The sequence below is a fragment of the Haplochromis burtoni genome, unplaced genomic scaffold, assembly GCF_018398535.1.
Source record: "Haplochromis burtoni strain Fernald_Lab_line unplaced genomic scaffold, NCSU_Asbu1 Contig_338, whole genome shotgun sequence".
NCBI lineage: Eukaryota > Metazoa > Chordata > Actinopteri > Cichliformes > Cichlidae > Haplochromis > Haplochromis burtoni.
In genome coordinates, this window is record NW_024582699.1 from 512,715 (window position 1) to 527,171 (window position 14,457).

A 14,457-nucleotide genomic window follows, 5' to 3' on the forward strand; every position below is an offset into this window, starting at 1 on the left:
GTGTGTGTGTGTGTGTGTGTGTGTGTGTGTGTGTGTGTGTGTGTGTGTGTGTGTGTTCATGACAGAGAAAAGAAAGAAAATGTACGATGTTAGAGCAGAAGGCTAGCCTATAGTGCGCTACAGTCAGCAAGACTCTAAAAGGAACGCTTGTAGTGCTCTTCCCAGTACCGGATCATGTCCAGTGTGCACACACATGCACACACAAACACACACAGACACAGCCAAACATGCGCATACACATTCGCAGAGCCAGATGGACAGCAGTGCTAAGGCTTAGTTTAATGACAAAAGGACCCTCAATCTGGACATGGATTTATCACTCACTTTAAAGTCCATCTGCGAGAAGTTTGGACAGAAAACACAACTGCTCAATCTCACTGCCTTCCCCAGCTTGTGTTTGAGCAACTTAGCAACTCTCTCTTTTAGACCGCACTCACACACTTCGCCACACAGCGTGTCCCGCACCTCTCCTGTATCTTTAACAAATCTGAATGATAAATGTTTGAAGAGAGGGGCGGCTGCGCTACTTAGATTCCCGGGCCGGTGGCCCTGTCGTACAGGCATGCAACCATAGGCTTTTATTTCCTGGGTTTAGTGGTGTCCAGGGGCCTGGCAGCATGTGGGGTGGTGTGAGGGGAAGCTGAGAGGCAGATAGACAAGAAGAGTGACAGCACGGAGATAGACTAGCTACCTATTTATAGCCCGGGCCATCTGCAGAGCTCCCTCTTGTCTTTGGTCATCCTGTTCACAAAGGCTTGGAGGCAGATTCCAGCAGCCCAGCGCCCAGCCGCTCCATTCACTATTCATTCCAGAGCCGGCAGCACCATATGGATCCGGCCCCACTGCTGGGCCCTGGCCGGCCTGTTTCTCCCTCTCTATCTCTCTCTCTTCAGATTGACATGGTAATGAAGCCTGGGTGGCTTGCAAAGCGTTCTCCTTTCTTTTTCCCCCTCTTTCTTCCAGTGTCTTTCCCCTCTTCTCTCTCAAAGACGCCGGGCTTGAGCATGACCGGACACCCCCTCCTCCTTCCCTCCTGTTCTCTTCCTATTACTCTCCCTCCTCCTCCTTTTGCAGCACTCGCCTTCTGTCTTTCGTTACAAGCAGCCCAGACACTCTCCTCTCCGTAGCCACTCTCAGACATTCAAATGATCTCATTTGATTCTCTCACACCTGTGAGGAGCTAATGTGACCTTAAGTGGCCAAGATGTTCTCTTGCCAGTTTCGCACTACACAGAGATCGCCATCTCTGTCAGGGCTGACGCTGAAACAGAAATGAGTCAAAGTGTGTCACTTTTAAATCACCAGTGTCACATGTCAGCAGGAACACAGGATACTCCCAGACACCATATCCTCTTTTTCAGCTCACATCCCCTTTCCAGCTTGACCATCTCACTTTAATGAGGCATAAAAGGCGATAAAGCGGAAATAGAATCAGAGAAGGGGATTCCACGCAAGGAAACTGTTAATGAAGCTACAAAGCACAGCCCCTTGGGGGAAGTAAAACAACTGTGAAACTAAACCCAAACAGAGCTACTGTCAGGCTCTCGCAACCCTGCTTGGTCCTCCGTCATTGGTCGATAGGAAATACGAAAGGCTTTAAAATGAAATGTCTTAGTCTATAAACACCACATGCTTTCAAAAAGCCCTACTGAACAACCTGACACCATACCTCTGCAAATTGTTCTCAGAGACTTTGTCTTGCAAATATTAACTACAATCACAAGACTTTTCATCTGCCTTTCCCAAACATAAGATCAGAGCTCTAAGGTAAACGGTTCTTTCTCTACAGTACTATGATCCAGAGCAGTTTTATTTTGAAGTGGCCACTAATTGGTGCGTTTATAATCTGATATTCTCACAGCTACTTTCAGCTGTTATTACTGCTTGAAGAGCTAAAAAGAAGACCCTAATGATAGCAGAAAAAAGAGAAAGTTTAGCAGCTGTTTCATGCAAATATTTTTTAAGAGGAACTGTAACTGCTAGAGCAAACTTTTGTGCTTTCTTGAGTGTTTCCCTCTAATTGCAGAAGGGCATGAAGAATAACTGTGTCCATGAGTATTTATTGCCGTAATATTTTTAGAAGATGGATAATGTTAAAAGTACATTAGTAGACCAAGGTATTATTCCCGCTGTAGTGTGCCAGTCACCTTGGGATCTGTGGAGCCTGAGGCCTAGGCCAGCCTAGTTAACCATGCATGCTGTGCTGGGCCTAACCTAATTAGGTGCCATCCCAATGTCAACACTGCTGCGTTCAGAGCATGATAAAAGACAAGGCTTCTCTTCCTCCTCTCAAACTGTGAAAGGGCTACAAAGAGCCGGGTAGGAGAGACCCTACCATCTGCAAGCTCCGTGTGTGTATTTGTGTATGCATGACTTTGTGTGATACTCGCATGCTGTCAATTTGCTTTAAAACACTCGCTGGGAAAGAAAACAGCTACAGGTTCTCTGCGCAATTGCTTCATCTTATTGTGAAACTGGTGTGGACTGGTGGGTTTTTTCTTAATTAAATTTAGAGCTTTTTCTGTGATAAGCCTTCAAAAGTGCATCCTGCAGCCAGCGGTACTTCATACATCCATCTACAATTTAATGATTCCACTTTTACTTTAGTCTAGGTGCACTCTGATTTCAATGCCTTTGTTTTTTTGTATTCTTTTTTTTTGGGGGGGGGATTTTCCATCGCATCCAGAGCATCATTAAAGCAAAGACAGATTTTTGCACTGAAATCCCAATTAGGGTCGATCAAATATGGCTCCCCAAGCACAGAGGCGCGCACGCACACGAACTCAACGTTGCCTTTTTAATGTGTCGTCAAACCAGCCACTAATTCCATTTATACGGATAAAACACTCTCACAAATAGATTACCTGCTACATACGATCCTCTCTTTCACTGTGAAATTGTGGCACGGAGCCACATCCTCCCACTGCTTCTTAGTCCATTAAAATACAGATGAGAGCGTTTTACAGCCTGGGCCAACAGCAACGCCTCCCAGCTAATCCACCAACAAACACAAACATCAGATGAATTATCTGTAATGGAGAGGACTCTGTTCTGGCACAGCTGACGGAGAAATGAAACAAAACACGAGTTTATTTTGGTAAATATTTGGATTTCGTTTTGATTCTGCTTTTCATGTATGTAATTAGCTGGCAAATATAGATCTGTATAGAAACCTTTGCTCGTCTATGGAGGGTGTTGGTGTCTTTAGGTGTGCTTCCAGCAGTTCCTTTCAGAGCCGCTTCGTGCCTTTGCGTTCTGAAAGCTAAATGCGAAAGGAAAAGTTTCTTTCCTCTCAGCATTTGAAGAGTTTGTCAACTTCAGCGTCTAAAAATGCACTTTGAGAAGAGAAATCCGCTTTCTGAAACCTCCATCCATCCATCTATCCGTGGCCAGCAGCACACTTGACAGTTTCACTGGCTCAGGAGCCAAGCAAACAATGCTGCTCTGACAAGCGAATCTCTGCCGTGTCGGAATCTCATCTACTTAAAGCACTATTTATTCAGCACACATCCTTTTAATGCTGAATCTTGGCAACGGTGCATGAAATCCAGCACCTTAATTCCATTAGCTTGTTACTCCAATAAGTCCCAATAATCTAAACCTAACTGCAACACATACACAAACCCTGGAAATACACAAGCCATAGCTGCTCCCTCTGGGGCATTTTTAATAACAGTAATAGCCTTTAAAGGTTGATTCATTCTGCTGAGATAAAAGTAAATGGCCACATTAACCTGTTGGCTGGGACTAGCTGTGCTGGAGCTTGTCATATAGAGGAAGTAAAAACTAGCGGCAATGTGAAACACAGCAGGTTTTTTGAGGATTTAATGTAATTACATCACAAAGACGTAAAGATGCCACAGCTTAAGGAAGTTCTCCTTCAAACGCTTTCTCTCGGCTGCTTTTTTTGGTTAGTTTCCCACCGTCCTGAATGAAACGCCTTATGCTTGATCATAGTCGACACACAGGGGTGAAGCTATTGTTGATAAGAGACTGAAACTTCTCTTCAAATGGGGCTTAGCGAGTGTCATTCAAAGACTTTGCTCTTCATTTCAAAAGTGACTCAGCTTTTGTTAGTCAAAGGGTAAAGAGGGTCCTTTAAGACCTAGATGCACTTGGTGGGAAAGAAGCGATAAAATTGTGCAAGTGAAAGAGAGAAAAAAGAATTTTTTAAAAAAGGCGAAGACGGCGTCAGCGTCGCGAGATAGATAATCTAAGAGGAAAGAGAGAGAGAGAGAGAAAGTGATGGGGATATTAAGAGTACACCAAAAGAGAAAGGCATGAGAAAGTCCGCTGGTAGGTCTGATCCTGTGTGAGCCGATGAGATGGGTGACGGGTGAGGAGGGGTGAGAGATAAGAGCCAAAGAGGATTAGGGCTGTGAGAACCTTTGTTGTTGTGATCAGTTAAAAGCACTGGCTCTCAATGATCCACCTGACCACTTCGGTGTGCTTACAGCAGCAAATCTGCATGTGAGGCATGACAAGACAACGTCAGCAACCCACTACAACACGGGGACCCACGACCACAAGTCCACAGCCCTGCAGACAGATGTTTAACAGAGCTGACGTCTGCTTTCTTTAAGCATCTCTACAAATCTTAAATCAAAGCGTCAGATACCAATATGAGTGGCGAACACAAGCACGAGTCATGTGAATCCAAGATGTGTCCAAAAGCATTCACCACATTTTTTCCCATGTGTTGTCTACAGCATTGTTCACACTGTTTTATCAAAGTATGTGAACAATTATGAGCCAACGGTACCACAATATAACTGCCTCAAACATATACATACTGTGACAAAGTGGATGAGCGGTTGAAATACTCTCCACTTGTCCCAGAAGGGACTTTTTGCACATTATTCTCTCTATATATTTATTCGCTATGATTTGTTATTGTCAAAGTAACATTGCAGCACTTACTATCCCGGGTTTGTTTGTGTAAGCATTATATTGCCAGCAAACCAAACATTCGGCAAATTAAAGCAAATACTCAGTTACATGTTGCTTTATATTTTATTATGTTGCAAAATTTGTGCATACTCACGTTGTTTTTTGTTTTCAGTCTTCATGTAGGTCAGGTGTGAGGAAAGGCCCGCTCAGCATTTCCTGATTTTTAAAGTACTGATGATGTCATGTTTGACATCAGCAGGTTAAACCAAGAGGAGGGGTTTCTTTTACCATAGGAATGCTTCCTTTTGTTTGTTTCGGGATACAGCGGGACTTGTTGAATATTTTTTCTTATAGAGAGCAATTTAGTTGCATAAATGTGTTAATCAGACAAGTGGTGAGCTTTATGTAATTCTCAGTCATTTGTGTTTAGTTTTAGATTCCTCAGCTCAAGCTAGTGGTACTGGCTAGACTAACTGAAGGGAAATTGATAGCCCTATATGTAGTCAGTCTCTGCTGATTCAGAGGAAGGAGAGAAGAGTTGGGTTACTAAAGCTGTGTGGTTTTGGGTTTGTTTTTGGGGGAGTTTTGCATATGATGGAGGTAACTGTGAATAAATTGCCTATCTCTGGGAACCCAAAATGTCTGCTGAGTCTGCTTACCTGCCACCTTCCTTGACGCTCGAGTCAGATTATCTCACACATACATTCTTAAATCTTTTAATAAATTATGCTAAACATGCTAAAATGTCTTTTGACTTGTCAAGGCCTATTCATTTCTCCTTAAAGATCATGACTGGCTAAAACTGATACTTTGGCTTTGCCAGCATAAAAAGGATTTGTTTGACACCACTAATTGGATTGATCAATGCTCAGAACAACGGGAAGGTTAAAGGACAACCTTCATCTTCACCTTAACGCAACAGCTAGATGGTTGAGACTTGGCTGTACCAACAGGTCAATGATCCCAAACACATCAAGACTGGTTTTGAAAATGATAAAGCAGGCTAACATTAAGCTGACCTCCCAAAGCTCTAACCTCAGATCTGTGCATTACGCTTAAAAGCTGCGTCTGTGGCAGGAATCCAGCTAATTTAAATGAACTCTACCAATTCTGCCAAGAAGAGTGATCAAATATCCAGCCAGAATTATGCCATAAGCTTGATGATGGCTACAAAAAGCATCTGATTGAAGTGCAACTTGTCAAAGGACATTTGACAAAATATTAGTGTGGGTGTGTGTATATATTTGAGCCTGTATGTATACTGTATGACCCTGTGTATAGTAGAGAAGATCCAGAATGAATCCAAACTTGTGCACCTAATTCTTGTTTTTAAAGTCATTAAAGATGGATGCTATAGAATAATTCCACCCTAGAAAAGGCTGAAAGAAATCATTAAAATCCTAAAATTACCATAACATTCATGCCCATGATGAACTTCTAACCACAACTGTATTACAGATAGAGCCATCATGACATCATCTACTGGTTTGTAACTTTTGGGTTTATTACCTGCAGTTTAGCATCATTACTACTGGCATTTCTTACCCTCAAAACAAGCCATTTATCATTTAACAGAGAATTTTGTTAGTGTCCTAGACGAGTCTGTAAGTGGGAGTCGAATAACTCACTTTTGGAGCCAGAGTCAAGTGGCCATTCGAGGTACTGCACTTTTTGGAATTGGTACGTTTTGTCTGCCCTCCAGGTTGCAAATTAGGAAATTAGGGATTTTTGAAGAAGGTGTTAACCACTACACGATGGAGCCACTACATTCCATATGATGTAATTCTCCGTAGCAGCTTTAAAACGAACAACTTTTAAGACAACAAAATGCAAACAGCAATTAACATCACTTTAATGGCATGAGAAGGTGGCATGGGGTGAGAGGTGGGGTACACAGGTCCATTGCAAATATGAACACATAGTCTACAACATCCTTTCAAAATGTATTTATGGTGATGTACCGGTGGTCAGTGAATGTATAGGAGCATGTAATGTATCAAACAGGGCTGACCTGTTTTTACAGAAATAAGTGTGTTTCCTACATTAACTCTCTCTTCCTTCTCTGCTGTATAAATAGATAAAGATTGAGTAAGAGCAAGATGACTGTGGTTAGAAGGAAGTGGGCTTTGCTGCAACTAAGAGATACAGCTGAAGGAAACAGAGTTCTGCAAAAGACAGAAGTCAGTCCGAAATGTTTTCTTCTTGTGTTCCTGTCGGAGTGTGTCGCAGCAGTCAAGCATAAGGTCGTGTACCTTAAAGATATAAATCATCATAATATTAGTCGGCGTGATTGTTTAGTGTTTGTTCAATTATTTCGTCCGAACATAATGGCATTAGAAACAGTCCCCAAAGACCTGCGCCACCTGAGAGCCTGTCTGCTTTGTTCGTTAGTGAAGACCATTGACCAGTTTGAATATGATGGCTGTGACAACTGTGAGTCATACCTCCAGATGAAGGGGAACCGAGAGATGGTGTATGAATGCACAAGTTCCTCGTTTGATGGTGTGATCGCCATGATGAGTCCTGAAGATAGCTGGGTGGCTAAATGGCAGAGAATAGGCAACTTCAAGCCAGGTGTATATGCAGTTTCAGTGACTGGCAGACTACCTCCAGTGAGAGAGCTGAAAAGCAGAGGGGTGATCTACAAATCCAGAGACACGGCAGTAAAGACGTAAATCCTGCTGATTGTCCCCAGAGCTGGATCATACTGTTTCACCATGTCTGTGATGTCTTGTGGAAATGTTAAGTTTTTGGAGGTTTTTAAATTTGGAAAAAAAAAAAACAAAGATTGCTGACACATAAGAAAAGGTAGATATGTCTTTTTTGTTTGAATAGTTTACGTGGAATTAAAGATATAAATCAATTTTTTGGTTGCTTGGCCCAGTGTATTGAACACAAACGTGACTCCAGCTATGATGTGTTTCTTTTAACTAAAAAAAGAAACATTTTTGTAGAGTTTATGTGCATGTGGTGGTCTGAGAATAAACCAAGCAAATTAAGGTTCTAAATATGCTCTTCATGGTTAAATATTGTGGTAAAGTAACGTACATGTCCCAGACAAATCTAGCATCCTCTCCAGCTAAAGATCCTTGTAGGTCTTTTACAGCTGATTGTCTTTTTTATTGAAAGGATTAAAAATGAACAATTTTAGAACAATTTTGTACCAACATGACCCTACATGGTTCAGTAAAGATCTTTCAGCTTTAATCGTGGCAAGATTTTTTTACATTTTGTGTTATTGTATTATTTTTAGTTTAGTTTAGTTGTTGGGGTTTTTTTCGTTAATGATGTGCTTCCTGGCCCAAAATGTTAACAGCTGCAGCTCAGATGCCAAATCCATTTCTTAATGGTTTGCTCCAGTTTTGTTTTGCTTCTAGACTTATTTCAACAAACCCCTTTAAACTTTAACTGGCTTTTCTCTTGCATGCTCATGCACATTGCTTCAGCATGTTTCCAAAGATTCAAAGACTTGCTTTTGCAATCCATAAAGAAAAAACAAATTGAACTCTTGAACTCTTAAGGTCTGCTGAGGAAAAATGATATGATACAGCTCTCTGTATGCTATTAGAAATGGTCCCTGTGAAGAGATTGCTCTAGTTCCTGGAATGTCTTGCAAAACGGCAGTAATAACTTTACTGAAATTTGGTGTCGTGAATGAAAATAGGGGACCGCTTATGCAAGGCTAAAGCTTATTTAACCAAAATGGCTTTTTTGACACATATCATCTTCGAGACGAGCACGCACAACCGCATTACCACAGAATCCAAGAAGTCTGAGGGCTAGGTGGTATCAGAACCTAGTTTCACGTCTCATATACATTCTCAATTCCCCTTGGAATAGAGGAACCTGACAAACTGAACCCTGGGATTGAAACAGCCCCAAACTTCATCAGTTTAAAAATGACGAACACAATGATATTACACTGTTCCTGCACCTGTCACATCCTAACAGTAACTGACTAGTGGTCATTAACGCCACACCTTAACGCTGACTTAAAAAAACATTTTTGTCACATGCCTGTAGCTGTGACAGATAAGCAATCCCAACTCCTAATTTCCACTCACACACCAGCTCACCTCTCTTCTCCCAGCTGCATTAAGAAAAAATCTCATTTCCACAATCATCTTTTAACAATATTCTACTAGAACCCACACTGTCATACTCCCTGTGTGAAAGTGGAGATATGCAGATATCTGATTACGGGGGTGCAGACTGCTAGCTGCAGTGACAGCTGTACCGCAGTGATAGGTGGGCGACACAGCAATGTTAGCGTGTGATTGTATGCCAACGGGCAATATTGCCTAAAAGTTAAACTGCAGCCAACTTTTTCACACTGCCAACTGGTTGGTGGTTGTTTCTCTGTCCAAAGAAGCCGAGCGGTTCAGCAGAAAATAAGTGGAGTTCTAACTTTACACAACTAGTTGCTTGAACGGTTTAAACTATAGATGTAAGTGGTAGCATAATGCACATCATATTGCTGCAGCTCAACTGTCCATCTCCATCCTCCACTTTTTCTCCTGCAGCCAGCTGTGCGTTGGGGAGAAGCAGAAGAGGAAGGCCGGCCTCCAGGGAGGCTTGGAGTGGCCACTCCACCACCAGCCTGGAAGGCACTTGGACAGCCACGGCCTTTGTCTCCCAGACCAATCTGGCCAAGATCTCTCCCAGTGCTTGCATGTGATGCGGCCACAGCCTCTCACGTTACAGTAAAGCCAGGCATGGCCGTTGCTCAGAGAGCAGAGAGAGTCCCATCTGGACCACAGGACAGACTAAAAGACGGGCAGGAGGTGAACTGGAAGACAAGGAAAGCAACAGGATGGAGGATTTTAGTCAGCTGCCAGTTAAATCAATGCAACAGTCTCTCTGATCTTAAAAAAAAAAATCAAACATATCAGTATTTCACATAATCAAGTCACAAATGTGGGCTGACAACTTAGCGTGTCTCACATAACCTTTTAGTTATTCTACTGCACTGAGATAAAACAATGAGTCCGATGAATTTGAAAGAAAATGATTCAACAGCTCTTTTGATAATGAGTAAATCTGTGTCGGCTCTTGAGCAAAAATACCAACAAAAAATCCCAATGGTGGTTTTTGTAAGCTGCTGTTGTCTTATTATTGATTAACGGGTTTACTGAAAAGCTAATTTGCAGATTACTTGACGATGAGCCTGATCGTAGTCTGCAGTTCAGCTGCGATAAATGTAAAAGAAAGCCTTTACCGTGCTAGAGGTGACTCGGGGGCTGATCACGCTTCACCCCACCGCATCACATCAGTGTTTGGGGGTGTGGGCCTATTTTAGCAAACCCCGCCCTGCAGAATAGACGCTGCTTAAAGAGTCACTGCACCACTGTTTGATGTGTACACTCCTCCACGCGACAGGCGCGTGGCAGCCCTACGAAGAAGAATGTCGAAGGGGAGACCGCTCGGTACTGAGGGACGGTGGAGAGCAAAGTGTTACTTGCGGTGTACTCGGCTGTTGTCACGTCGGAGGACTCGGAATTGCAGGAGGAATTCAGTGTTAGGAAAGAAAGAGAGCGCGCGGTTTGTACGATCAAACCCACATTTGAGAAATTACGAGTTTAAATAACCATTGAGAAAAAAAAGCTTTTTAATCATCGGTGTTTTCTCCTCTCCGCTTTTAACCCTCTCCATCACACGGCTGGGGTCGATAACATCAGCCGTAGAGGGATATTATAACATTTTCTCCTATTTTTCTTGTTTTAATTTATTGTAATTGGTATTATTATTATTACTAGTATTATTATTAGTAGTATTTCTGCTGTTATTATGAGAACTGAAGACCAGTCGCCGTTCGGGTTAACTTTTAGGCGCACGGGGAGGACACTTTGATAGCCTCCACTGTGATTCACTGCATGCAGCAGGGTCGACCAAAAAGTTCATTTCTTTGCGTTTCCCGTAATTAAAGTATTGGCACCAGGAGACGATCGGCACATCGTTTAGAGGCAGCTTCATCTTTTTACCTTGAGAGTTAGGTAGGGAGAGGGGAGGAGGATCAACAAGTTCACCGGAGCACAGTCGGGCTGTAGAGCGCCCGACTCCGCTTTGGGTGCTGAACGTTACTTTCTGATCCTTCCCTTGATATTTGAAAGAGAGTTGGTTATTGAGGATTTTTTTTCATTATTATTATTTTTTATTTTTTACTATTCTGTTCGCTCAGATTGGATTATCTCTCTGAGTTACAACACTGTGTTACTTTAGAAAAAATTGGGAAACGTTTTGCAGTACTGCTGGAGTCCCAGAGGCATGTTTCTAAAAGTCTGACTGTGCGCTCACAAACTTTTGTGCAGGTTCTTTCCCTGCTTTTCGCAAGGTGATGCATGAACTCTGACACTGTGGTACAGAACAGGACATACAGCCACATATGGAAATAAGTATGAGCTTCATAGTAGAAAAGAGACAGATTACTTTAAAGTAAAAGAAAAAAGACTGGTTAGGTTTTGCAATTAAAAATAAATCAATCCAAACATAGTTGAACATAGGCCTGCAGTTGGTTTCTTCCCACACACCCACACCTAATCACAGAAAACAGAAAGAAGATGCTGACCGTTTGTTACCATTAACAATATAAAGTTTGGTGCAAATGAAAAGACAAAAAGAATTAATTTCATAATGACACTCAGAAATAAAACAAAGAAATTAAAATCTCCAATCATGCACTGAAACAGTCACAGCATGCATGAAGTCTTAGGAAAGTAAGAAGCATATTCATACTCCATAAAATATGCAAGTGTTCTTATTTAGCGGCATCCGTGGATCATTATGAGTGATTCATCTGTTACAAGATGAAGATTAATCAAGCTATTTTATATTCACTTGGGTTTTAATCTATCTTTGGCTTTAATGTTCCTGTGGAAAATCTTAATCCTTAAACTAGTGACTATAGATGTCAGATAAATATAGCCTAATGGAGTAAAAGTATGTCCACAGTAGTTCCCTGCGGGTTGGGATGTAGCAGAAGTAGCATCAAATAAATACGGACCTGTAAGCTTATCCTCCATTAGCGAGTAAATGTAGGCTACTTAGTCACACTAGAGGCATCATAGGAGCGGACACGGCACTCGAAGAATCTCCAATTGAACTTTGTTTTAAAGACAGATATTATAGATCTATATAACTATATAGATAGACAGATATAGTTTTTAAAATCAGATTTGATTGGTGATTCATGCATTTGGATACAGAAATTTAAAAATGGGCTATTTTAGATAATGCTTTAAAATAACCGCCCAAATAAGGGTCCAGATGTGTTTCAGCATGGCTGCGGGGTTACAAGACTTTCTTCTACATACTACAGAGGCTTTGGTCACATTCCTTTAGTGGTATTTTCTTCTTCTTCTTTAAGATTTGTAATGAGATAATCCGCTGGTCCCTCGAAGCACCACCACCAAAGCAGACTCCTCCGGAGACTCAAACCCGTCCCCGGTGTTAACGCTTCCCTGGTTCGGGCCCCGGCTCGATCAGCTGAGAAACACCTCTGACTGACATCCCCGAAACCCCGTCTCTATGGAAACCGCCTCGGCGGCGCCGGGAGGGCTGGCTCGAGGGCTGCTGTGAATGGGGTGACGTCACGGCGCCGGCGCCAGAGAGTCTGCTCCAAAGACGGAGAGAGAGGGAGAGAGAGAGGAGAGAAAGGAGAAACAGGGAAGAGTGAAGGCAGGGTGAGGCTGCGGCTGCTGCTGCTGCCGGTGATTCGCTCGGCTTTGTACCGACGTGCTCTTGCGCCAATTCATCACCTGTCTGTCAGGCATCAGTCAGAGGCGCAGAGCGAAATGTACACAGCTGTGGGAGCGAAAGGATGAAGGGGAGAAATGGAAAAATCCTATTGCACCAGATGTGGACGCAGACTGCAGGAGTTCCAGATTATATTAGAAATGAATAAAAAAAAATCAGGCTCGTCAGACAGCTGAAGGAGAAGCTGTCCGTGAACTGAACCACGCGCAAAACAATGGCACAGATGGTGTTTCCTCCGGTTTTTGTGAAATCCCGGAAACATTTCTTTGATATATATATTTATATATATATTTATATATATTTTTATGAGAATTTCAGGACTCAAACCCTTTGCATAGCTTCTACTATTATAGACTAGAGCGTCTTTCTTTGCCATGGGTGAACAGCCTTCTTGGGCTTTTTCATCAGGATCCACCCCTGAAATGCTTCTCTTGTGGTCCATTAAGCTGTAGAAAGCGGATTCTTTTGACTTCTGGGGTTTTCTTTGATTAATCCTTTCAACCAAATTGCCTTGCCAAATTACTAGGCCTATATTTCAATAAACTGAAAATACGAACGCTGACCGCTTCGTCGTCTTTTTAAAAGTACACTGAAACGCGTCATCTAGAGCGAATTTGATCCACAGTGCCAAAATCGCGCACATCACATTCAGCTGCCCCTGGGGGCAATTACTTAGTGCAGTATTAAGCAGCCCCCATCACCTCCAGCCGAAGAATGAAGCGTGTAATTCCTGCTAACAAATGACTCATTCAGAAAACATTAAAGTGTCAATTGTAGTTAATCGCCTCTTCACGTGTGTGGATGTAAAAGCTACATTTGCACTCTGCTGTGCCGAAGTGCACTGGGTCTTTATTAAAGACACATCTCCAACGTGAAAGTGGTCTAAACACGATGCTTTGGATTACTACAGTTTAATACAACTGTGGGGAAAAGTCGCTGAAGTAAATCGACTGATGGTTTTCCCTCTGATTGCAACTGTCGCGCATCATGTCTAACGCACACACGCACTTTATTGTGATATATTTTACAGACTCTTGGCGTCAGTGAATACAGTGAATACATTTTAATCAGGTATTAGGTGCGTTAGTTAGTTAAACTGTATATTTCTGCCACCAAAACAAAACAAACATCCATAATCTTTCGTGCACATGGGTACGTTTCCTCGTGCGTAAAAACAAACAAAACAATTAAAGGAAAGAAAGAAAAAACTTTGACTGGTCTGAACATTTCTTTCTGTTGGTAGCTGTTTCAGTTCTCCACTTTAAGGTTATTGTTCTCCTTCATGCAGGAACCTGCCTTCACGCCGGTCCGGGCTGGTGTGAATTAAGAGTCCTCAGGCGCGCCTGACACGGTCACTATCATCACTGCTCCACAACTTCAAATCCACAGCTGAATGCGCTGATGCAAGAAGGAAAAATAAGTGCTGGCTGATGAGGACTTTGATGGTGTTCCGTAAATAGGATTAGCAGATAAACTCTTGAAAAGATCTCCTTTATTTATTTTTTTATGTTGAATTTAAATACACCTTTCTAAACCCACTGAAGCTCGACGCCCATCGCAAATCTATGGGGTCAAATTTAAAACGTGCAGGCAAAGGTGCTCGCGCCTTGCCGTTGTCAACTGACATCCATGAGAATCATTAATTTTCTTGATCAGAAACAGGTAAGGGCTTAATTTTCCAAATTGCCCACCGGAGCTGCTGAAGCGCCCTCTGGGTTCCGCCTCCAACATGCGTTGCCACTGGTAACCTGGTGGAAAGGGGGTGGGGTTTGAATGAGAAGCGCCAATAGAGGGTATAAAGGAAGTTGAGTGACA

General features: G+C 42.4%; 1 protein-coding gene across 1 annotated transcript; it reads left to right on the top strand.

Annotated features, from left to right (window-relative positions):
• The first annotated feature begins 7,154 nt into the window (after positions 1-7,154).
• LOC102291396 (transcription elongation factor SPT4-like) lies at positions 7,155-7,737 on the top strand. The gene has a single exon (XM_042228653.1). The coding sequence runs from the start codon at positions 7,218-7,220 to the stop codon at positions 7,563-7,565; it is 348 nt and encodes a 115-aa protein (XP_042084587.1). The 5' UTR covers positions 7,155-7,217; the 3' UTR covers positions 7,566-7,737.
• The last annotated feature ends 6,720 nt before the right edge of the window (positions 7,738-14,457 follow it).